This window comes from Musca autumnalis, unplaced genomic scaffold, assembly GCF_047663935.1.
Source record: "Musca autumnalis isolate F117 unplaced genomic scaffold, ASM4766393v1 scaffold_1, whole genome shotgun sequence".
NCBI classification, from domain to species: domain Eukaryota; kingdom Metazoa; phylum Arthropoda; class Insecta; order Diptera; family Muscidae; genus Musca; species Musca autumnalis.
In genome coordinates this window covers 289,284,353-289,311,517 of record NW_027411644.1, presented here as the reverse complement: position 1 = coordinate 289,311,517, position 27,165 = coordinate 289,284,353, and the positions used below count along the sequence as shown (strand labels likewise).

Genomic DNA, 27,165 nt, shown 5'->3' with positions numbered 1-27,165 from the left:
CGTTGAGCGTTGCGTTACAACAACCACATGAAAACTTCAAGAACAAACTTGGCAAAAAGTTTGATATATTTCTTGTAAAAAATCATGAAAAAAGTCTATTGGTGCTCGATATTTTCCTTCTAAAAAGGAAGGCAAACAACTATATGATCCAACTATTTCACATGCATTATCTGTAAAATTCCAATGAAATTCTTCAACGGAAAGTTATGGTATTCTACTCGTAATGTAGATAGGATGACATTCCAAATTTCTTCACTTGATAAGAAGAAATGAGTCTTGAGTGTAGCCGTTATGCGGATCAAACTGCCTAACTACCACAACCAAACATTTTCGTTCATCCCTGCAAACCGAAAAACTTGTTTTTACAGATGCAAATATCATTTAAAAACAACCTAATAAAAACTGTAGCACGTTACTTCAACTCCCCAAATCAACATCGTACAGTTCGACTATTTTTCTACTTTTCTTTGTGATTTAAGTAGACAGTTTACATTAAAATGTAGTTATTTTAAAAATAGTGGCACAAGGTATAAAAACACCCAATTTCAAAAAGTGGCACATTTGGTATCAAAATAAAAAAAGTGTCACAAAAATATCAAAGTGTCAAAATCGATATATTAAGCAATCGGCACATACGGTCCGTTTAGTGACACGTTGGGACACCCGTTGTCCCAAAAAAGTTAAATTATGCAAAGACTTAAATACAACTAAGAATAGACAAAATGCATGCAACAAAAAATGTTTACGAAACTTTGTATAGAAACATTACCCTTAACAGGTTGCAGTTAATTCAAAATCGCAACCAAGGAGGAACATTTCATGTAATGGTATCAGGAACGAAATCTATGAATTCAAGGATCTATTCAAGAAAAATTCTATGTCAATTGGATCGGTAAATTCGGTTAAATACGTAAAAATGTATAAAAGAAAAAAATGTTATATCACCATATCGTGATATAACATTATGTTAAATTCAAAAGCCATTCACTGAAGAATGATAGCAAAAAAATGTCTTATCTTGTTGTATTTATGTCTTTGAATTATGTTTAACTTTAATGCGTCAGCCACATTGTTGTTTTTCAAAAAACTTGGCTTCACTTACACTTTTTTCATGTGGTTGTTGTAGCGCACCGTATGTGCCGAGCGCTTTACTGGCACAACGGTAACGGCGAAACAAGACATACAACGTAGTTGGCAACACTTTGTTTCAGTTATGATTGTCGTTGTGACTTGGCAACCCTATTCAATCGTGAATCAACAGTCATCGAGTGTAATAACGGCCACCTCAGAATTTGCAAGTATACAAGAGAACAGATACCTATATCAGTATAAATTAAAATCTGGTTCTCAACGGACATTCGTGAATTCTTATCGGTAACTTTTTTATATACAAAGCTATTGTCTTGTTAATGCACAAATTTTAGGCGGTAAAAGTGTACACTTCAACAGTTGTTTGTTTACAGAAAATTATGTGATCTTTTGTACCTATGCAATGTCGTCAACATTAAGTAGCGTAAACTTGAAGCGCAAGCCGATATGTATATATTTTAACAGCAAAATAATTTCATCACATTGATCAGTTATCTATATATGTGCATGTGCATACATACAGTTAGACAACTAAAGAATTGCAAAAAAAAACTGTAAAAAATATTTTAACAATTGGAATCTCGATATTTTCCGTCAAGATACAAATATTTTGTATATAGTCACCATAAATGCAGGAAGTCGTATCTCCAAAAATGTCAAAATTTGTTTTTTGATTGAATCTGATAATAAGACTAAAATATATGCTCTTGCAAAATTTCAAGCATGTTAGAACAATAAAAGGTAACAACAATACCCAGCTGACTGATGTTGGTGTCAAATTCCATACGACATTTTATATATTTATTTCTATGGCCGATGTATATTAGGGAAATACATGGTTTAATAAGAAAGGTTAGCCAAAGCTTTATGTCAATTTAAATTTTTTCATTCGAGTATGCCTAAAACTTCAAAACAATACCCAGTTGTTCGGGTAACTAGGGAATAACTAGCTATTTTGCTGGCTACTGGTAAACACCCCTAGTTACCGCCCAATCTACTCGCAATGTTATAGACTGGTGAATTTAACATGGGGATGTCATAGGAAGGGGTCTATTGCCCCCTCACTGCATTACCAGTAACCAGGTAATTCGATAGTCTTGGAAAGTCAATTGTCCCTTCATTGCATTACCAGTAACCAGGTAATTGGATAGTCTTGGGAAACTCAATTGTCCCTTCATAGCATTACCAGTAACCAGTTAAATCGATAGTTAGAAATGATAGCCAAAATCACTAGTATGTTTTGATCAGCTAAATGGGTAAATGCTTAACGTGAAACGTATATTATATCAGATTAAATAATATAATTATAACAGTTAATCTGTATATGCGCTAACCACGCTTTATTTAATTACATGACGCTAATATACGTACATATATCACAAAGGACAATTTAATGTTAATCTTTTGATTCTTGTTATTGAAACTTGTGTGTGAATCCATGAACTAGAACTGTATATTTGGTCCTGGGAATGTTCATCTCAAGTGTCCTTCAGATAATTCAGAAGTACCTGAAATAAAATGTACAAAATGTAATGAGATAATAAAAAATCTATTGTCCCAAAAATATCGATACTTACCAAATATTCTTCTGTTCTTCACGTTTGTTGTATCTTCATTTAACAACAAATTTTTGCACATCAACGCATAAAAATACGTCTTTTATAAATTCAGAAAAAAATTAAATTAAATTGACATTTTTTCTATTTTGTTTTCAAAAAGAGAAATAATAATTTTGAAAGGAGATAACAAGAGAGAAACATTGTTGATTACACTATCCATCGGTAGTCTATAAAATAGTCAATATATTACACTCCGCATTACCAGTAACTAGTGAATTTACATGATAGGCAGGGAAGCCCATTTCCAGTGACAAAAGCAGGCTATAGGCTATTTTGTGTGCCATTTTTGGGTGTAAAGTAACTAGGATCAATGAGTAACTAGTTACATAACTATGTCAAAGTAGACAATTGCTATTTCTTGAACAACTGGGATATAAACAAACTGTGTATGTGTGTGTGGTGTTTGAATAATATGCCAAATAATTTTAAAAACAATCGAATTCAATGATTTTTTAAACTGTTTTTAGACCATTTGTATGGAAGAAATTGGTGAGATTTGCATTGAAAAAATCAGTTTATCATATTCACAACACGATTATGTGTTGAAAACTTAACTCTTCATTCATTTTTCGCGTTTTTTATAAAATGCTCAAAAAATGCATTGTAAACAAACCCACTTGTTGCTTTTATTTTGAAGTTTTAGGAATTCAAGAAAAACAAGGGTTCTATAGATTTTTTTCATTTAAATCTACCTCTTTACTTATACCATGAGGGAAATATATTTTTGGAAGAAAAAATATATTCATCAGATAAAAATAACTATTTCCCATAAAGACTTCTTCATATCAATGACATGTAACCTCCTTCAAGTCCGAACGACGTGCCGCACACTAAAACACCGGTTATAGAGGCGGTAAAACATTTGTTAATATGCGTGGTATTTTTTTTAAATTTGAAAAAAATAAAGCCCTAATAAACATGTGCTTTTTGATTTAAAATTTGAAACAGCTTATCCTTTTTCAATGCATTTTTAGCGACCCCAAACATTTTTGCAAGAATTCTGCTTTCTGTGAGAAATTATCCATTTATTGGAATCATATGCAAACATTCAAATTGAAAATCTAACGAGTTTTCATTCATGTTTTCCAAAATATTCACTCAAATGTGAAAAAATAATTTTTTGAAATTTTGCCTTTTAGGGCGAAGATAATTTTCAATTATTTTTTATTAATTTTCTCGTTTAGAGTTAAGCTTGATGATCGGAAATTATTTGCAAGTGAAAAAGGAAAGCCAAGGACTCGAACCCACATAGTCACCAAATTACGTTACCTGGTTTCACTGGTGGTAAAGCAGATCTTCTCCTTTTTCACTTGCAAATAATTTCCGATCATCAAGCTTAACTCTAAACGAGAAAGTTAAGAAAAAATAATATTTTTTTAAATTCCAATAATTTATAGACATTTCCTTATTTGTTTACGTTTACCGATGTCACTAACATTGTACCGGTCCACACTAGCGTGAATTTCATTAAAAAATTTCATGAAATTAGGTGTTCTTAAATCGAATTCCCCACTACAGCAATTTTATGATTTTTCTCTACTATGGAGGTCGATCTAGAGACGCATAATTTCATGCAATTTTTTCAATGAAATCACTCTAGTGTGGACCGGGACATTACAAACAAAAACAAATTTCTATGTGGTTGTTGTTGAGTTTTATTTATTGTAGTATTTACTTTACCTTGTTTCTTCAAGCTTCTACGTTTAAAAATAACGATCCTATTCAAAAAAGGCATTTCGGAAAATGGGATAACATTACAGATTTTGTTGTAATGACGGATCCCAAAACCAAGCGTTTCCGCGGTTTTGGTTTCATTATTTACTTCCATTCACATATGGCGTGTGTTCGTTTACTCAAAATTTGTACAAATTGTTACTGGATGTTGTTCGTTTACTCTACAGTACAATGCAAAAGACCTTAGCAGATTACAAGAAGTTACTGAACTTGTACAAATTTGTACAAATTATTGAGTAAACGAACACACCTATGATTGATAATATCCCATATACACGCCTACATAATGCTAGGTTTACATTTACGAAATCCATTCGATTTCAACTGTCAATTCCATTGCTTAAAAGTCAAATGAAATCCAATGGATTTCAGATGAAATTTCACAAAGGTGTTAGGTGTGTTCGTTTACTCAACAATTTGGACAAATTTGTACAAGTTCAGTAACTTCTTGTAATCGGCTAAGGTCTTTTGCATTGTACTGTAGAGTAAACGAACAACATTTCCATATTTACATTAGGCAATTTTCCTTGCGGCAATTGTCAGTTTGTCGGTGAGAGAAGGTGTTGAGAGGCAAAGGGTTACCACATGCCTCACCTCTCTCTCCTTCAAACTGACAATTGCCGCAAGGAAAATTGCCTAATGTAAATATGGACCATCAATTTGTACAAATTTTGAGCAAACGAACATACATATTGACAGTTGAAATCCACTCGATTTCGTAAGTGTAAACTTGCTATAAGATTAATAATCCATAAAACAGTTTTTCATTTTATAACTTTTTTTGTTTCTCCTCATGGTAGAACAAATAAGTCCATATTTACATTAGGCAATTTTCCTTGCGGCAATTCTCACTTTGAAGGTGACAGAGGGTGTTGAGAGGCAAGGGCTTACGATATGCCTCATCCCTCTCTCCATCAAACTGACAATTGCCGCAAGGAAAATTGCCTAATGTAAATATGGACTAAGGTAAAGTAAATACTACAACAAATACAACTCGACAACAACCACATAGAAATTTGTTTTTGTTTGTAACGTAAGTGTCACCGGTAAATGTAAACAAAATAAGGAAATGTCTGTAAAATATTTGAATTAAACATGTAAGAAGAGCATTAAGTTCGGCCGGGTCGAACTTTTATACCCTCCACCACGAACTGTATTGAAGTGAGTAGGAACAATTAGTTTAATTTTGTTTTATTACAGGAGTAGTACATCTCAGCTGATAAAACTCCCTTCAAAACAGCTCATATGGGGTGACATTTTTGTTCTTTACAAAACTTGGATCAATATTTACAATTTTCCGAATTGAGCGATATACATAAAATTGGGCAATACCGACTAGACCTAAACCTGGATATTCTGGATTTGATAATACTGGCTTCAAAACAGCTCATATTGGGCAACCTGTTTGTGCTTTCTAAAGCAGGGACCAATATTTACAATTTTCCGAATTGAGCGAAATACGTAAAATTGGGCAACACCGACTAGACCTTAACCAGGATATTCTGGATTTGGATAGTTAACAACATCGAGAGCACCGTTCTATGGAGGCTGTATAAAACGTTAAACTGTACCGATAAATTTCTGGAGGAAAGTTTCGTAACTCCAGCGAAGACAAAATGCCAAATTTTAGTTATTCCCGTTTAATAATGTGACTAAAACTTTCAAAATACCGAAATTTGGGAGGGACCTTTCTACGGGGGCTATATAAAAACATGGAACAATACCGGACAATTTCAGGTGGAAAGTTTTATAGCACCAACGGACTATTAAATATCATCCGTTTCGATGGGATATTGATAAATTTCTGGAGGAAAGTTTCGTAACTCCAGCGAAGACAAAATGCCAAATTTTAGTTATTCCCGTTTAATAATGTGACTAAAACTTTCAAAATACGGAAATTTGGGAGGGACCTTTCTACGGGGGCTATATAAAAACATGGAACAATACCGGACAATTTCAGGTGGAAAGTTTTATAGCACCAACGGACTATTAAATATCATCCGTTTCGATGGGATATTGATGACACAACTTTCAAAATACGGAAAGTACGCTTCTATGGGGGTTGTTTGAAGAAAAGGACTTATACTGATAACACTATGCAACACTGAAAAAAAAAAAAATTGACAGTTTTGGAGATACGGAGCGATATATATAAAAATTGTGGAATTTTTTCATATATTTTGAAATTTAATGCAATAAATGTAGCTTTTCGAGTTCATTATTTCTCCAAATATTTTATTCTTGTCCTTATCTACAAATTTGCTTCAGAGCTCAGAAGAAGATTCGCATTGGTTTCAGAGATTGCAGCCATTTCGGTGTTATAATGAGGCTAAACCCTTAAAAATACCGAAAATTGGGATGTACCTTTCCATGCGTGCCTATCAAAACCTGGACCGACACCGATAAATTTCTGGGAGAAAGTTTGGGGGCTATGGGGGCTATATGAGGGCGTGGACCTATACCGACAAATTTCAGCTGGAAAGTATATGTATACCCCCAACGAAGACTAAATACCAAATATCAGCCATTTCTGAGGAATATTGAGGCCACAACCTTCAAAGGTAAGCTCTTTGGTGGCTATATAAAAGCGTGGACCTATATCAACAAATTTCATATGGAAAGTTAAGTACCCCAAATATAAAATTTCACCAAAGTACCAAATACCAAATTTCAGCCATTTCGGTGTGGTAATGAGGCTAAAACCTTCAAAATACCGAAAATCGGGAGATATCGTCCTATGGCGGCTATATCAAAACGTGGAACTATATAAACATTTTATGGTAGAAATGTTTCTTAGCCTCTGGAACCGATTCTGTGGTCAATGACACTAATACATTAAAAATATCTTAAAGTGACGAGTACTATATATGGGGCGTTATATGGGGGCTATACCAAAACGTGGACCTATATAAAAAATTTTTGGTAGAAATGTTTTTAGCCTCTGAAGACACAAAATACCAAATTACAACCAAATCTATGGTCAAATGGGACAAATATGAATATTAAAAATTCCTTAAAACGACGACGCGTCACGCGTCTTTTTGCATGGGGGCTATACCAAAACGTGGACCTACATAGCCCGTTTTCAATACCGAAAATCCTGCGTACATACAATCCGTTCGGACGCTAGCTTGATTTCCAAAGACGGACGGACATGGCTATATCGATATAGAATTGCATGCTGATCAAGAATATATGTATATGGTTTGTAGGGTCTAAAATTATTATTTCGAGTAGTTACAAGCGCAATGACCAACTTAATATACCCCCCATAGTATGGTGGAGGGTATACAAATCCAAAAATTTAAGGAAAAGGTCGTAAGTTCTAACAAAAATTCAAAACTATACGAGGAAAAGGTCGTAAGTCTAAAGATATCCAATTATCTCCCAAATGCAATGTAATTTGATTAAACAAAATACAGGGACCTAATTATGTGAATCGATATCGAGTTGTTTCGAACCGAGTACTCAAAGTTTGGATGACAACATTCGTTATGGAGTAAAATTATCGAGTTATTGAGCATAAATTTGCGAGAAATTACTCGTATCTAAATTGCCTATCGTAAACCAATAAAATGAAAGACTTCTTAATGCATTTTGGTTTAAAATGTAAAAAATTGTTGTTTGTTAACGGTTTGTAGAAGAAAAATAAAGTTAGTAAAAAAATCTCAACATTTTTAACACAAAATAACAAGAAAAGTTGAGAAAAATCCTTTGCATTCGTTTGAGAAATAGTAATAAAACTAGAATTAAAAAAAAATTATACAAATTTATGCATTCATTAGCCTAAATTTACTGTTTGCAGTCTTTAAAAATAGTTTAAAAAAATAAGCATTTCCGCAAAAAAAAATAATACAACATTAATATAATACATCCTCCGTTGTTTTCCAAAGGAAAGACTCTCTCAGAGAGGCTAAGCAAATTCTCTCTCATTGAGAGAGAACTTTAAGGTAGATGTATTAAGGGGTGTTTACACTATCTATCAATGTCATATGAACAGTCACTTCTTTTATCCATTCGACATCCTTTATGGTTGTCAAAGTACAGACCACTTTTAGAACGTTTTCACACGATAAGGTTTGACTGCTCAAAAACGTGGTTTCCGTTTTGACTCTCATTCGTAATTTTCACATCTAGTGTTGCGCTTTTGAAGTCATTTTATGCAAGCGTACTTTTTGAACAAAAAGAAGTACGGTTTTACATAAATGTACCAAAAAGGTTTATGTGTGTATTGTATTTGAAAATTAAAAAAGTAATTCTTGTGAATCCCATAAAATTAGGTAAAATGTATGCGTTGTTAAAATTGTTGCCTCATGCGCGCATGCCATGTAAAAAATAATGTAATAATTCTTACCACCTGAAGGTAAGATGATACCTGCGTTACCAGCGTAAATTTTTCAAGAAAGATTTTTATGAAATAGGGAAATACCTTTGTTATTAACAGGTACATAGAAGAAGTTTTGAAGAACACCTTTATTTGTAAAAAATATGATGAAACAGGTAGATAATATATTACATGCTAGTGTTGTATGTATGGTACTTTATGTACGTTTTCGTTCACTTACTTCCACATTTTGTTTCAACACTGACACAATTTACGAATGAGAACCAAAACGGACAACGCATTTTTGAGCAGGCAAACCTTATCGTGTGAAAACGTTCTTAGTTTTTGCGTTCACACAAGCATATAATTTCGTATGACCACAAAATGTAAATCACGCAACAAACACAATTTATTTTGTTAAAAACTTTAACCGCGCTCACATATTCGTTTTCTTTTCCTATTTTCTTCATTTTTTGTTAAAATTGTTTTCTTCCAACAATTTATTTCTCAACTGCATACGAAAATACATAGAACGTTTTCACACGATAAGGTTTGCCTGCTCAAAAATGCGTTGTCCGTTTTGGTTCTCATTCGTAAATTGTGTCAGTGTTGAAACAAAATGTGGAAGTAAGTGAACGAAAACGTACATAAAGTACTTTTTTGATAAATTCGTTCAAGAAATACTTTTTATTTAATTTGTATTATACAAACATTACTTCAAGAAGATGTTATGATTTTTAATTAATTTCTTTTATAGTTTTCGTAATTGAGATTATTTTAAATGTTTTGAAAGAAAAATGTTCGAACAGAATTGTTTGTATAAAAGGGGACGAAAAAATCCATCAAGAAAAATTGCCTAATGTAAATCTGATCATGGTATAGTAATTACTGTTTCCTCACATATTTTTATAAAATTAAGAATGTGTGTGTGCGAAATGTGTAAGAAAAAAAATGTAAACAAATACTCATTTTTGTGTTAAATGCTGTAAGAAGTGACAATACTCACATAAACCTTTTTGGTACATTTATGTAAAACCGTACTTCTTTTTGTTCAAAAAGTACGCTTGTATACAATGACTTCAAAAACGCAACACTAGATGTGAAAATTACGAATGAGAGTCAAAACGGAAACCACGTTTTTGAGCAGGCAAACCTTATCGTGTGAAAACGTTCATAGCCGAATAGAGCGCTCCCTAAATGAAAAAATTACATATGAGTTGCCATGTTTGATACATGAAAATTTTCATAGTGGTCACACAATGTGTACAACAATCACAGGTAGCAAATGTGACATCTCATATGAAATGCATAGATAGTAAACACCCCTTTACCAATCTGTTACAACAATGTCAAAAATGTTTTGTAAACATAAAGGCCTGCGTACATAAGCTGCCTTGCCTGATTGCCTTGCTTTCCTGCTTCATTTCTGACATAATAAAAATAAAAGAATAAAGAGGGTCGAGCAAATTTCGAACTGGGTTGCCCCTTTTCTTTTTTATTCTTTTATCAGAAGCAAGCAAGGTAAGCAGGCAAGGCAACTTATGTACTCACCCCTTAAGGTCTGTACGATAACCCAAAAGTTTGTACAAACTTTTAAAAAATGCTGTTCGACAACAAAGTTGTTCAGTAAAAGAGAACTGACAGAACTTGCAAGTAGTTGCAAGAACTTGCAAATACTTTTTACTTGCAAAGTTATCGAACAGGCCTATAGACAATTTTCTTAGCACTACTTCATTCCGAAATTATCATTCAATGTATTATTCAGCAAATTCCACAAATATTTACATTTTTTCATTCATAATTTTGGTTTTTAGTTTTTGTTTTAAAATAAACACATTTTTTGGCGTCAACCTTCATAATATTCCCTGAAGATTACCTGATCGATTACCGGTTACTATCGAAAAAATCGATAACATTGCTTGAACGTTTTCGATCGAGTTTTCTCATGCCGTTTTTTTATCGTGTCGAAAACTTAAGGCCTCGACACATAAGCCGCTCGGCTTTCTTACTTAATTCATTTCTGGTAAAGGAATAAAGGAATGTCAGAACCACATTTCAATTAGGTCGAACTTGATCTTTGGTCTTTTACCAGGAATGAATTAAGCAAGAAAGCCGAGCGGCTTATGTACCCAGACCTTAATTCACGAGCAAATTCTCGATCGAATCACGTTATAGAGTAGAGGCGTTTGCAAAATATTATACCATTCACCACAATATGAAGGATATATTAAGTTTGTCATTCCGTTTGTAACTCATCTCAATAATCATTAGCGACCCTATAAAGTATATACATATATATTCTTGATCAGCGTAACATCCTAATTGATTCTGCCATGTCCGTCCTTCTGTTGTAATCACGCTATCTTCCGAATGAGTCGAGCTACAAGCTGACATTTTGTACACATGTGTTTTTGGTCTGAACTTAGATCAAGTTCGAAGATGGTATGACCGCCATATAACGGTACCGCCTGATTTCAGATATTTTGACGTTTCTAACCACATTTTCAGATCGAATTAGCTATAATTTGACATGTTGGGTTCCCAGTGACCAAGAAACTTTTCCACCAAAAATTATGGACATAGGTCTACGGTTTCTTATAGCCCCCGTTTAACGGTACCGCTCGATTTCTGGTATTTTGACGTTTTTAGCTAAATTTTCTGGTCGATTTTGCTATAATTTGGCATTTAAGGTGAGAACACAATGAGAAATTCATGCTCATCCAAGCCTCAATTTATGAAAAAGAATAAAGAAATGGAGGATCGCATTTTAATTAGGTAGTACCTCCCCTTTATTCTTTTATATGAAATTGAGCGTGAAGTAAGCGGCATATTTCATTGTGTTTCTACCTTTAGGGTTTCGCAACAGAAAGAAAACTAATAATTTAATATTTGTTCCATAAGTTCGGCCCGGTCGAACTTAACGCTTTTTAACTTGGGCTCTATAAAGCTGTAAACAGATACAACGTTTGGGTAAAGTTTTGTGTCGTTTTGGCCGTTTTTACACTGTTGGGCATGATGCCGAAAAATTCAAATTCATTTGAAATATATGCCGACAAACAGATAAACGCTGGACTTTGGTATCGTCGTCGCCCTGTTGTTGTTGTTTTTTTCTCGACGCCCAACGCAAAACTTTAATCAAACGTTGTATCTGTTTTCAGCTTAACTGATAATATTGCGCTTCGTCCAATAGATAAAATTATCAACATGATTTTTAAGGGGTCGATTATCGATAGCAATTGTAGTTGAGTGGCGTTGCCATGTCCAAAATTACTTTATGTATGACAACCTTCAACTGAAGTTGCGAATCTCAGTTGAAGAATCGGCTATTTTTCAGCAACCACCTATTTTCAGATGCAGTGAACATTTTCGAAGAAGCAATAAGTGAAATAGAATGGAAAATAAACATTTTCTTAACAATTATTGATTCTTTGCATCATTTATTAATTTTGTGTATCAAAATATGGTGAAAATAACGACGAAACAACAGTATGAAATGTTTGGTCTGTTCCAGTACTGCAAGAATCTACTAATTTGTACTATTTTTTCCGATAACATAAAGCAATTATGTCTGTTCCAGAACCTGCATGAATCTGCAACTTTTTAACAGCAATACCCAGATGACTGAACTGGGCTGTAATGTTAGTGTCAAATTCCATACGACATTTTATATATGTATTTATTTCTATTGGTCTGTTCCCGAACTACAAGAATCTACTAATTTTTACTATTTTCTCCGATAACATAAAGGAAAAAATGTTATCATAGTTAAAAATAGTAGCTCCTTGTAGATTCTGGAACAGAGCATATGTTCGATGTATATTATATCCCTATATTTTTTGAAGAACAAATTTATTCATCAGAATAAAAAACTATTTCCCATAAAGACTTTTTCATATCATTGTCATGTAACCTCTTCTAAGTGCGAACGACGTGCCGCACACTATAGCACCGCTTATAGAGGCGGTACAATATTTGTTAACATGTTTGGACTTTTGTTAAACTTGAAAAAAATAAAGCCCTAATAAACGTGTGGTATTTTGTTTTCAAAAACAAAAGATTGAAGCAGCTTCTCCTGTTTTCGATGAACTACTAGCGACACTAAACATTTTTGCAAGAATTCTACTTTATGCGAGAAATTATGCACTTAGTGGAATGATATGGAAACATTCAAATTGAAAATCTAAAGAGTTTTCATTCATGTTTTCCAAAATATTCAATCAAATGTGAAAAAATATTAGTTTTTTAAATTCCAATAATTTATAGACATTTCCTTAGTTTGTTTACATTTACCGATGACATTAACATTACAAACAAAAACAATTTTCTTTCTTTTTTTTTTTTTATTTGAAAATTTTGCCTATTAGGCGAAGGTCATTTTTTTTATTAATTTTTTTAAATTAATTTCTCGTTAGAGACGAGCTTACTGACCAAGATGCTTTTTGAAAAGGGAAAGCCGACGATACGAACCCACACAATCACCACTGTGTGACATGCATGTTTCGCCTTTGGTTTAGGAAGGCTCCTCAGACACATCGACTGTGGGGCGGCTTCGCTATCCTCTAACTTATTTCCTCTTTCAAATGCAAGTTGTTTTTCTACAAAGTTGAATTTTTTGTTCAAATCTTTGTATGGCTTTCATGACAAACGCTTAGCGTAGCCTTTGAAAGTTATGAGTTTGGTTCTGAACACTAACACGCCGTGACAACACTTTTTTCCATGTGTTTTTCAAGGACGTGGGTTCGAACCCCAGCCTGGTTCAAGCTGATTTTTATTTTTATTTGAAAATTTTGCCTATTAGGCGAAGGTCATTTTTTTTATTAATTTTTTTAATTAATTTCTCGTTAGAGACGAGCTTACTGACCAAGATGCTTTTTGAAAAAGGAAAGCCGACGATACGAACCCACACAATCACCACTGTGTGACATGCATGTTTCGCCTTTGGTTTAGGAAGGCTCCTCATACACATCGACTGTGGGGCGGCTTCGCTATCCTCTAACATATTTCCTCTTTCAAATGCAAGTTTCTACACACACAATTTTCTATGTGGTTGTTGTTTAGTTGTATTTGTTGTAGTATTTACTTTACCCTGTTCGTTCTACCATGGGAAATAGTTTTTTTCTGATGAATAAATTTGTTCTTCAAAAAATATATATCACTAATATTCATCGAACATAGTAATAAATACAGTCAACCAAAAAAGTCTACTTACACCCTGTAAATCTCGTGTTTTAAGGGTAATAGTACGTTTAGACTTATAAATCCCCTCGATTTCTAATGTCAATTCCATAGTATATACAACAAATAAATCGTAGTTCTAAATCCACTGGATTTTATTTGACGTATATTGTATGGGATTGACAGTTTAAATCATAGTATAATACCCCGGTTACACTATTGAAGGTTAACCCACTGGGTTTAATAGATCCAGTGGGTTAATCTTTGCTGGTTACACGTAGCTTTTCGAGGGTATAAACTGTCAGCTGATGTTTGTTTACGTATACATACAAAATAACTAATAAAGTCGTGTGTTACATTTTTACAATTTCTCGTATGAGATATCGTCCCCTCTTTGCTCATATTGGTATATTTTACACACAGGGATACATTTTTGTATCATGGTATCAATCGTACTTTTTATTAAAAAAGTGTCTAATGAAAAAAAAGAAATTTCATGATTTCCAAATAACTTTAGATTTATTAACTCCATAAAATCACATGGACCAATCGTAAACGTATAAAACACAACAAACTCTGTTGCAAAAACAGTTGCAAATTTTGGTACTTTTTGAGTAGAGTTGGATTTTTTTGCACAAATACCGAATACAACACTGTATTTTTGGTGGATTTGTGCCGGATTTAAAATAAACCCAGCCATGAGAGGATTTAATTTTTGTATGGCAAATCTGGTCAGATTTGAGCAGATTCAGCAAATAAATCCTCATGAAGTGGGTTAACCCGGCAAAAAGCTGTAGTGTAACCGTGCTATAAGTTCATAGTCTAACAGGCGTTCTAGGATTTCAAAATTATCAGTCCCACTGTATTGGAGTTTTATAAAGTAACAAACTCATAAAATCAAAGAAATCGGCAAGGGTCCGCTTTAACAAGCTATACGCAAAGTCTGACCCTAAATAACTGCAATTAATCCACAAATATGCACATATTTTGTCTAAAAAGTATCGTGGACAACCAAAGACATTCGATAAAGTAATAAAATGTAAAATTTCTATTGCTTAGTCCATAAATTTTACGGTACATAATCTCAATATTTCATTGGGGTGTATGTACACTTTTTCCCTATTGATTTTTTAATTTTTATAGAATTTACCGTTATTCTTATTATGGAATATATTTTTGTTGTATTTATTTTTGTTCCTTAGGCATATGAAATAGAACTATGTACTTGGATTTTTGTTTCCCTATCCTTAAAACTCGAGATTTAAAGGGTGCATGTAGACTTTTTTGGTTGACTGTATACAAAATGTGGTATGGAATTTGACACTAACATTACAGCCCAGTTCAGTCAGCTGGGTATTGCTGTTACCTTTTCTTGTTCTACCATGAGTTACATGCGTAACAGTACGTTTAGATTCACTATAGCTCTGTTCCAGAACTAAAAAGTTTTTACAATTTTTACCACTTTTACGCATTTTGCGTTCCCGTACACAAAATTTATATGAAAATCGTTTACGACTTTTACACCTTTTACGACTTTTACCACTTTATAAAGTACGGGAACAAGCCATATATCCACTCAGTTTTGAAATCGAGTGGATTTATAAATCTAAACATACTATAAGTGTATATTAAACTACCTACTTTTCCTACTTTTCTTCTATTTTAGACTTAAACAAGTACATCTAAAACATAAAATAAGAAGAAAAAATGAATTTTGACGGCAGTTTCAACATATGTCCACTGGATAGACTTTTAAAAACATACGAAAGTCAAGCGATTAAAGTACAAGTTAGTGCAAAATCCCCTTTGCGTTCATGGGATAATGGGAGGAGTGCAGGAACATTCTTTAATATGGATTTAATGGATCAATCTGGAGAAATACGAGCCACAGCTTTTCGTGCAGAATGTGATAAGTACTTTCATACGTTTGCAGTCGATAAAGTGTACTATATCGCCGATTTTGAAGTGAAAGACGCTAATAAACAGTTCAACAAACTAAGTCACAAATATGAAATTGTTTTTAATGGCAACACGAAAGTCGTCCCGTGCCCAGATGAAGAAGTTCTTTGCGAAATTAATTACAATTTTATTCCTATATCTCAATTGGCTAATATCGATGAAAAAGATTCTTTCAATTTAATTGGTGTTTGCCAAAAAGCCCATGATTTAGATATATTTAATGGTGCTGGGGGGAGAGAGTTTAAGAAGCGTATCTTGACTTTGGTAGACACCACTAATGCATGTGTAAATGTAACCATATGGGGTGATGAGGCTGAAAACTTTACAAACTTTAGTGACCAACAACACCCAGTTGTTTTGATTAAAGGTGGCTGTATAAAAGAGTACAATGGATCAAAAACAGTTAATGTTAACAATGCCCTAAAAATCAATCCAAACATAAAGGAGACACACGACTTACGCGACTGGTTTGATAATGATGGCGCAAACAACAGTTTCTATGATGTACTTGAAGAGTAAGTACCAAGTTTAATGTCGAAAACAGAATCAACGTTTTAGTAAAGTTTTGTGTTGGGCGTTGAGAAAAAAACCACAACAGGGCGACGCCGACACCAAAGTCCAGCGTTGATATGTTTAAAGCTGAAAACACATCCAACGTTTGGGTAAAGTTTTGTGTCGTTTTGGCCGTTTTTACACTGAAATATATGCCGGCAAACATATCAACGCTGGACTTTGGTGTCGGCGTCGCCCTCTTGTTGTTTTTTTCTCAACGCCCATCACAAAACTTTACTCAAACATTGGATGTGTTTTCAGCTTTACGTGTATTAGCTATGGTCGTTGTTTTTTATTAATACAGTTTTTATATACATATGTTTTTTTTTGTTCAGCACTGAATATCTTACAATTTACGAAGCAGTTGACTTGGCTGCAGTTAAAAAAACGTATTTCATAACTAAAGGCCTGGTATGTGTGATAAATAGTTTCAAAGTTTATTACAAAGCATGTCCTCAGTGTAAGAGAAAAGTCACTGAAATCGATGGGGGGAAATATCGCTGTGAAAATTGTAACACGGATTTGGACGATTTCAAGTACGCTTTGAATTTGAATGTGAGTATACATGTATGTATAACAAATTCTAATGCATAATCATAAAAAAAAATTTAAGTAATTGCTCTGTTCCAGAACCGGTAAGAATCTACAATTTTATACTACGATAACAATTTGTCCTTTATGTTATCTAAAAAATAGTAAAAATTAGTAGAATCTTGTAGTTATGGAATAGAACAATTGTAAAATCATTTAAAATGCAAAAACATCTCTTCATTTTTATGTAAATGGTCCTCTAATATCCATGCAACATAGTGTCCAATGAAAATGACTACTATATTTTATTTTTAGATATGTATCGGTGACTGGTCTTCCAAATGTTGGGCTACATGCTTTGATGATATTGCTGAACCATTATTGGGCAGGTCCGCCCATGAGATAGGGGAATGCCTTGAAGATGAACCTTTGAAATGTGAAGACATTTGTGAACCAATATATTATAAAACGTTTATCTTTAAATTGAAGGCAGAAATGAAGCAATTTGAGGTATGAATTTAAATACATATGTATGTATGTACATATTTAAATATAACGTACATATAATGCACGCTTATAGGCCGTTTACATATAACAGGGTTAACCCAGTGGGTCTGGGTTTCAAATGTCATTTCCATTGTGTATACTTCAAATAAATCCTCATAAAGAAGGTTAACCCTGCAAAAAACTATAATCTAAACGCCGTATTAATCTAATTTATATTTCATATCTTTCGCCTAAAGAACATTTCATTTACAAATTGACAATAATGCCAAGTTTACATTTACGAAATCCACTCGATTTTAACTGTCAATTCCATAGCTCAAAAGTCAAATGAAATCTCATCTGAAATCCATTGGATTTCCTTTGACGTTCAACCTATGGATTTGACAGTTGAAATCGAGTGGATTTCGTAAATGTAAACCAAGCATAATAGCTCATTTAGACTAGCCATAAATCCTCGACTGGATTTAATAAATCCAGTACAAATCCCATTGCATTTAGATATACATTTTGGAGGATTTAAATGGCAGTCAGCTGATTTTTGTTCATAGCACAATTACCAAGGTAGATGCATCAGCCCATTTGAACGAATATGAAACGTCAAAAGAATTTTTTGTAAATTGAATTCGTCTCAAAAAACATACGTCAAATTACAAATGTATTGTTTAATACTGAAAATGTTAGCACATTATGCTACTAATGCTAATTAAAGAGCAAATAAATTATTATTTTATCGCAGTTTGCCCATCTAAAATAAATAAACGAATTATTTTATCGTTTAGACATCATAAATATTAGTCTTGGTTGATTAAAATCAACTTTGCACATCAAAACAAATTTAATTTTTCAGCCTTGTTTACAAATTTTTACATTTTAAATTATTTTTAGTGTAGCAATTCACCGATGCATCTACCTTGTTTCTTGTGCCAGCTTGCAACTTTTTGTATTTTCTAGCAACATGTTGCTAAAAACAGAGTTGTATACGAGGATTTATGCCAGATTTAAAACAAATCCACTCAATAGGAGGATTTATTTTTGTATGGGAAATCTGGTAGATTTTGGCTAGATTTAGCAAATAAAACCTGATAATGCGCTAAATCCGGCTAATGGTGTCATATCTAAATGGCATATAAGAGCCTATTTCACTATGTCGAAAGAAAATGAATGCGAATGGAAAACACCTAAACTCGTATATGATTTTCAAATGTTGTAGTTGTTTTAAAACTAAAGCAAAGTCAATATAACCATGAAAACCAAAGTTTAGGTGTTTTTCGTTCGCATTCATTTTCTTTAACTGGTCAACAATAAACAACATTTCTCTTCTTTTTACAGGATGGTGGTGCTAGTCGCCAACTTTTTACTGTAATATCGGCTACACAATTTAATTATAAAACCTATAATCAAAAGTTGATAGCTGAACTGAAGAAAATGACAGGTGTAGGAGCGAATGAATAGAGTGTACTCTAAAAGCGTTATTTTGAATTATCCTGACAACACATCTCATTGGCTACCGGAATGGAATTTAAAAGAATAAAACGGAATTTTATTTTTGGAACGACATAAGGCAACACGAAAGCATTAAACGGCGTTTGCACTATATCTTTTTGCCGGGTTAACCCTTTTTATGGGGATTTATTTGACGTTTGACGCTATGGAATTGACATTTTAATCCGGTTAAGTGCAAACGGGGTATTATGTAGTACCGAGACAAGAAAGCAACAAACAAAAACAACCTACAACAATTTTCTTTATTGCATATTGAAAACTTGCTTTTATAATATTTTGACCGAGTAAATTTGTTTAAATACTACATAACATAAGAAAAAATTAATTATACAAACCACCATGTATTTTTATGAATAAGTAAATTGTATGTATATATGTTTTGTAACGAATAAAAATGTATGTAATTGTATTTTTTATAAAAAAGAAAATAAATTCCATATTTTTTAGAAACTATTATTAGGTGTGTCTTTTTACGTAATAATTTGTAATAATTATTACGAAATGTTACTAAATGCTGTCTTTTTACACAAAAGTTCAGTAAAAGAGAGCGAAGTGAGAGAACAAGTTTGACAGTTGTTTGCTGAGAAATTGCTAAAAGTTGCTGAAAGAATTTTTCCCAGCAACCTTTAGCAAGTTCGATCAGCTGTTTTTTAATCATCTGCAAATGGTCAGCTGCTCAATGTTTATCTTATTTTTTGTGGAAAAATACTATAAATATTACGACTCTGGTTTATTTATTGATTATTTTTTTAATATATTAATTATTTTCTATTTATTTTGCTTAAAATTGAAGAACTTTTTCATTGCTTTGGAGTTATTTTTTCGTTCATGCATTGGCGCCAATGTTTTTGTTTTGGTTGTCAACTGTTATCTTGCTAAAGTTTACTAAATGCCGTCTTTTTACTTGTTTCTCTATTTTCGTATCAAAGAGTAAAATCTCTCTTACTCTCTGAAAAGAAGTTACTGAATAATTATTACTGAAAAAGTAAAAAGACACAACTATTATAAGATAGGAAAAGTCAATTGTGAAAAACTAACTTAACCTCTGTTGCTACGATATCATAGCAACATTCTGTTAAACGAAAACTGTTACTCATTGGAATATTGACAAGAAAAACATTAAAACTCAAATTTTACGGCGTTCACTTTTGTTTTTTTATGAAATAAAAAATAAAAAATAGTGAAGAAATAAATTTCAGCCACAAAACACGACGTTAATGTTTTCTGTCGCGAGAAAATGGAATCAAAAACTATTGGCATTGCTGTTATCAATTCCAGTGAGCTGTGTAGCCATCTGAAACCAAAATGTGGAACTATTAGCATATGTTTTTGGAAAATGCATTTGTTCGGGTCTTTATTGCTATACGTCTTTGTGTACGAATGAATACAAAGCAACTGACAATACAGAAGTCGGCCTTATTGAAATTATTATTGGTGTTCGTTTACTCAAAATTTGTACAAATTGTTACTGGATGTTGTTCGTTTACTCTACAGTACCATACAAAATACCTTAGTCGATTACAAGAAGTTACTGGACTTGTACAAACTTGTACAAATTATTGAGTAAACGAACACACCTATTGCATGGGCAAAATTATGTGCTTACCGTTTTCTCATATGAATTACTAACATGTGCCCGCTACTTCGTTAGCGGAAGTGACACAATTATAAAGAAAATCTCAACATTAAAACTATTTTTTTAATAGAAATTATTTTTGTTATTTCTGACCGATTTCTGAATTTACAGCGTGTTTTTGTAAAAAGTTTTTGCCCATTCGTCGTCGATTTCATGAACGAAGACACAATTTGGTTTTCATAGCGGTTGACGTTTGTATTCGTGTGACAAACAAATGAAAGCTTTTTATTTTCGTAATTTTTTTGGTTTTCGTAACAAAATCAGACGAACGAATACGTCAAAAATAAACGAATGGAAAAGACCCATCGTTTTGAATGAAAATTAAATAATTTGAGTAATAAATGGCACAAAACACACGAAAACTGGAAGGGAATGCAATTTTATTTATTTCCATAGAAGCACACGCGTATATTACATCCGTTTCTTCATATTATCACAATTATTATACCCTCAGCCTTTAGGCTAAAGAGGGTATTTACACTTTGATACGACCAAAAATGTGCCTCATCGAAATAATGGTTTTAGACCCCAAGTATGTTTGTACGATATCCGTTTCAGACAATTTTGAGTAGATCTAGCAATGTCCGTCCGTCTGTCTGTCTGTCTGTCCGTCTGGCTGGCTGGTGCGCACGATAACTCTCGAACGGATCAATCAATTCGGATCATATTTTGGGTATCCAGATTCGATTTAAGTTCGAAGATGGGCCATATAGGTCCACTCCTTCAGGTACCTCCCCCACAAATGTTCAAAAATTGTCGCAAAACTTGTGCGCACGATAACTCTTGTAGGGAATAACCGATTTGGTCCATTCTTTGCACATCGTTAAATTTCTACTAAACTTAGATGAGGTTCCAATATGGACTCAATCGGTCCACGCCTTCGGGTATCTGCCACACAAAATTTCGGAAAAGTTCAGTTTAGGACCTGGTCTCGAATCGCTTTGATTTTTGTTTACGCAAGTTGTATTCGCTGTCCACTATACGACGCTGTAAGTTTCATAAGGGGCAAGTCGTTACTTCCTGAGAAAATAGCCTGAAAGTTACAAAAAACCCTATGACACCGTGTGTAGTGGTTGGAGTGCAAGATAACTCTCGAACGGATGAGCCGATTTGGTCCAAAATTTGGCTTTCGTAATATTTTGTCCAAACTTAGTTTAAGTTCGAAGATGGGTTATATCGGTCCACACCTTCCGGTACCTCCCCCACAAAAGTTCGAAAATGTTCGGAAAATTTGTGCGTAAGATAACTCTTGAAGGAAGTAACCGATTTGGTCCATACTTTGCAAATCGTGAAACATCTACCAGACTTAAATAGGGTTCCAATATGGACTCAATTGTTCCACTCCTTCGGGTACCTCGCACACAAAATTTCGGATAAGTTCAGTTTAGGGCCTGCTCTCGAATCGCTTTGATTTTTGTTGTAACAACTTGTATCCACTGTCCCCAATACGACAGTACAAGTTTCATCAGGGGCAAGTCCACACTTCCTGAGAAAATAACCTGCAAGTTGCAAAAAATCCCTTAGACACCGTGTGTAATGGGTGGAGCGCAAGATAACTCTCGAACGGATCTGTCGATCAAAAATTGGCTTCCGTAATATTTTTCCAAGCTTTGTTTAATTTCGAAGATGGGCACTATCGATGCACAACTTCGGGTACCTCCCCCCACCAAAGGTAAAAAAATGTCACTAAACAGCTACGCGCTATATCTATTGAACGGAGCAACCGTACAAACTTTGGATCTCCTAACATTTTGTCCAAAGGTAGTTTTACCTCAGAAATGGTCCATATCGGTCTTCATCCACAATAGTTCAACATTTTTTAAGGACAGTTTAGGATCTGTTCGAAGATCCTTTGGAAATGTACAGCCGGTATTATATTTGATATTGTGAATAGATGAAAGTTTCAATTCACACAGGCTGAGGGTATATCTCTGTCGGCAAAGCCGACTGATACTTTTTTACTTGTTTTTGGAAAAATTTGATTACATTTTTTTCTTATTTTTTGTTTGTCATATGTTTTTCGGGGTTGCCATCAAGTGACACATTTTACGTGAAGGTGCCTATGCAAAATTCACAAAATAAGTATCATGGAAACCCTGAAATATAAAAGCTTTTATAAAATAGACGAAAGCTTTCAGATAAAAACGAATGGTTCGTAAAATTTTACAAGAACCAAATTTTGAACGTCTACGTTTTAGTACGAACGGTTCGTGTGACAGGCAAGCATTTTTACAAAAACACGCTGTTAATACCCTAATTTTGTCTTCAAAAGCATCTCATATGTTCAACAAACCAAACATTATTGAAAGAATTTTTGTTTTAATTTGAATTGAAAATCAAAATTTTTACAAATTCATCGTTTGTAATCATTTTTTGTCTAACTGGATTTTAAAGAAAGAAAATCTTTTGTGCGACACCTGTTATGTGAAAACAAAATTATTAAAAAGACGTAAATCATTCGTAAATCAGAATGAAGTTTATATCATTATCACCAACTGCGACATCTGTTGCAATGGAAAACAAGTAAAAAAGTATCAGTCGGCTTTGCCGACAGAGATATACCCTCAGCCTGCGCAAATTGAAACACTTTTTTCACAAAAAACTTATGTATTATGACTTATGACAAAAATGTTGATTAGGATTAAAGTTCAAAAATTTTGCGGAAAAGGTACTTAAAGGAATGGACCGACATAGACCATGGGGGTGCCATAGGGGGTTTTTACACCCTTCGGGCTGTTTTCTCAAGAAGTATGGACTTGCCCCTGAAACATTTTTTACCATCGTAATTGAGGCAGCGAATGTAAGTTGCTTCAACAAAAATCAAAGTTATTCACTAGCAGGTCTTAGAGTAAACTTATCCAAAATTTTGTGTGGGAGGTACGGGATGGAGTGGACAAATATAGCCCATATTCGAACCTGATCTATATCTGGTAGATATTATGAGAATGTGTAAAGTATGGACGAAATCGGCCACTCCCGTCAAGAGTTATCGTGCGCACAATTTTTCCGAATATTTTTGAACTTTTGTGGAGTAGGTACCAGAAAGAATGGACCGATATGGCTTATCTACGAACTTAAACTAAGTTTGGAAACAATACTACGAAGGCCAAATTTTGGACGGAATCGGCATTTCCGTTCGAGAATTATCTTGCGCTTCCACCCATAAACATGGTGTCATCGGGTTTGTTTTTCAACTTTCAGGCTATTTTTTCAGGAAGTATGGAATTGCCCCTGAGGAAACTAGTACCTTCGTATAGGGGACAGTGAATACAAGATGTTACAACAAAAACCAAGGCGATTCGAGAGCAGGTCCTAACCTGAACTTTTCCGAAATTTTGTGTGGGAGGTACTCGAAGGAGTTTACCGATTAAGTTCATATTGGAACCTCATCTAAGTCTGGTAGAAATTTCATAATGTGCAAAGTATGGACCAAATCGGTTACGCCCTTCAAGAGTTATTGTACGCACAAATTTTCCGAACATTTTCGAACTTTTGTGGGGGAGGTACCGGAAGGAATGGACCGATATAATCCATCTGTGAACTTGAACTAAGTTTGGACAAAATATTATGAAAGCCAAATTTTGGACCGAATCGGTTGACCCGTTCGAGAGTTATCTTGCGCTCCAACCACTACACACGGTGTCATAGGGTTTTTTGTAACTTTCAGGCTATTTTCTCAGGAAGTACGGACTTGCCCCTAATGAAACATACAGCGTCGTATAGAGGACAGCGAATATTACTTGCGTAAACAAAAATCAAAGCGATTCGAGACCAGGTCCTAAACTGAACTTTTCCGAAATTTTGTGTGGGAGGTACCCGAAGGAGTGGACCGATTGAGTCCATATTGGAACCTCATCTAAGTTTGGTGGAATTTACACGATATGCAAAGTAAGGACCAAATTGGTTACTCCCTAAAAGAGTTATCGTGCGCACAAGTTTTCCGACAATTTTTGAACATTTGTGGGGGAGGTACCTGAAGGAGTGGACCTATATGGCCCATCTTCGAACTTAAATCGAATCTGGACAAAATATTTCGATACCCAAAATTTGAACCGAATCGATTGATCCGTTCGAGAGTTATCGTGCGCACCAGCCAGCCAGACAGACCGACAGACAGACAGACAGACAGACGGACGGACATTGCTAGATCTACTCAAAATTGTCTGAAACGGATATCGTACAAACATACTTGGGGTCTAAAACCATTATTTCGATGAGGCACATTTTTGGTCGTATCAAAGTGTAAATACCCTCTTTAGCCTAAAGGCTGAGGGTATAATAACAACCTTCATTGTCAGGGTTTAAAATGCTAACGCCATATTAGCAAAAGCACCAAATATTTGCAGCTTTGCCTGCTAAAATTTCTTCGAAATATGTTTAGCAACAATGAACAACAGCAACATGCAGCAACAAATTTCACAAAAATATTGCTAGCGATGCTGATGCTATTTGATATTGTCGCTTTAATAAAAAAGCATCGGACACGCATACTCATATTTTGCAGCACACATGATCATCACATATTCGAAAAGAGAATAAGCAACAAAGTTTCAACGGCTTAGCCATGTTTTCAGCAAACAATTGTTTTTGAGATCAGGGTTACCAGTGTAATGCATTAAAAATCACGATATAATTAATTCCACTTTTTCGTTCAAAAGACATGTGCATTTTTGGTGAAGCCGTTCAAAATATATTTTTTATTTTTAAAGAATAGTAATTAGTATTCTTTAGGTGCTACCATATGATGGGAGCATTTTGACATTAAATGACATATTTTTTATTACTGCTTTGGCAACTCTTATGACAAAAAACACCCTCTCTGGCTAATTCGCTGCGATGAATGGTCAGCCGACTGCTAAATATGTAGCGTGGTTGTCGATTATGCCTAACGAAAAAAAGATTAGGCGTAAAAAACGAAATAAGCAAAAATGTACAAAAATAAATATGCGTTCGGTTGCTTATTTAGCCGTGTGTGTGAATATTGTGTAGCAGTTGAAGTGTACAGCTAATGCTAATGTTTTTAGATGCTGGCTTTTAAACGCTGTTCATTGTCTTTCCAATATACATATGTATATTGGTTTACGATAAAATAAATGCGCCTAGAAGTAAACTACAAAATTTGAAATTCTTTGTGATATTTTACTGTATTAAGAAATTATAGCATTTAACAAAGACATAAATACAACAAGATAAGACATTTCTTTTGCTATCATTCTTCAGTGAATGGCTTTTGAATTTAACATAATGTTATGTTACGATATGGTGATATAACATTTTTTTCTTTTATACATTTTTACGTATTTAACCGAATTTACCGATCCAATTGACATGGAATTATTCTTGAATAGATCCTTGAATATATAAATTTCGTTTCTGATACCATTACATGAAATGTTCCTCCTTGGTTGCGATTTTGAATTAACTGCAACCTGTTAAGGGTAATGTTTCTATACAAAGTATCGTAAACATTTTTTTGTTGCATGCATTTTGTCAGGTCTTTATTACTTTATGTCTTTGCATTTAATTTGACAAATGTGTTGCCAACTACCCAGCAAACCAAAATCGGAAGAAACATCAGAGTTCGGACCGAATTCGGTCCGAAAGTCGGATGAAACGTCCGAGTTCGGATCCGAATTCGGTCCGAACTCTGACCGAAAGTCATATGGCGTGGTTGACGTGTTCTCTGACCGAAATTCGGATGAAAATCGGATGTTTTAGCCGACTTTCGGACCGAATTCGGTCCGAACTCTGATGAACTCTCGTATAAATTTCTGATTTATTTACCGACTTTCGGACAGATATCGGTCGTAATTCGGAAATAAAATCTTATGAGATTCGAAAGTGTTTGCCGACTTTGGAACCTAATTTGGTCCGAAGTCAGATGAACTATCGTATGAACTTCTGATTTATTTACCAGCATTCGTTTTTATTATTAAAAGATGTTGAAAATACACAGTTAGTTCATGTAATATCCAAGTCCTATAAAAGTTTATCTACTATAAACATATTAAAGGTTTTAATATCATATTATGCTGTGTTAAATGAGCGACTTGGTGGAAAAACAAACTATGGTGAACAACAAATTCGTCAATACGAATTTTGAAATATGTAAAACAATTGTTATTAATATATGAAAAAAATACATGTCTTCACATGCAAAAAATTTTAAAATGTTTAGAAACTTAACTTTGGCGTATACAAATATAAAACATATGACTTTCCACGGAATAGTGTTGAAGTTTGACGAAAAAAATCTTTACTTTCATTAACTTCATAAAAATAACGAAATATGTATGCAACCGGTCACTATGAATAACATTTAAACACTATCATGCATCAACACGCATAACAAAAATAAACCAAATTTGTTCTCCGAAACAGAAATTAAAACCAGAGCACTCAACTTTTCGTTCGTACTGCATCAACGTCGGCACATCAACAATTACATATTTACAATGTGCGAGCGAAGCATGTACAATTCTTTTCTCTCTGCTTATTTATACTTAATTTTGCCAAAGCAGTACAAGAGAAAATAG

At 33.9% G+C, this 27,165-nt stretch overlaps 1 protein-coding gene across 2 annotated transcripts; it reads left to right on the top strand.

Moving 5' to 3' along the window:
- The first annotated feature begins 1,265 nt into the window (after positions 1 to 1,265).
- LOC141389689 (replication protein A 70 kDa DNA-binding subunit-like) lies at positions 1,266 to 19,446 on the top strand. 2 transcript variants are annotated; one of them, XM_073961601.1, is made up of 5 exons: positions 1,266 to 1,374; positions 15,608 to 16,415; positions 16,788 to 17,007; positions 17,299 to 17,493; positions 18,820 to 19,446. In XM_073961601.1, the coding sequence occupies exons 2-5, from the start codon at positions 15,649 to 15,651 to the stop codon at positions 18,940 to 18,942; spliced, it is 1,305 nt and encodes a 434-aa protein (XP_073817702.1). In that variant the 5' UTR covers positions 1,266 to 1,374; positions 15,608 to 15,648; the 3' UTR covers positions 18,943 to 19,446. The 2 variants fall into 2 exon arrangements, with proteins under 2 accessions (XP_073817702.1, XP_073817703.1); XM_073961602.1 differs by having other exon boundaries at positions 1,326 to 1,538.
- Positions 19,447 to 27,165: the final 7,719 nt, after the last annotated feature.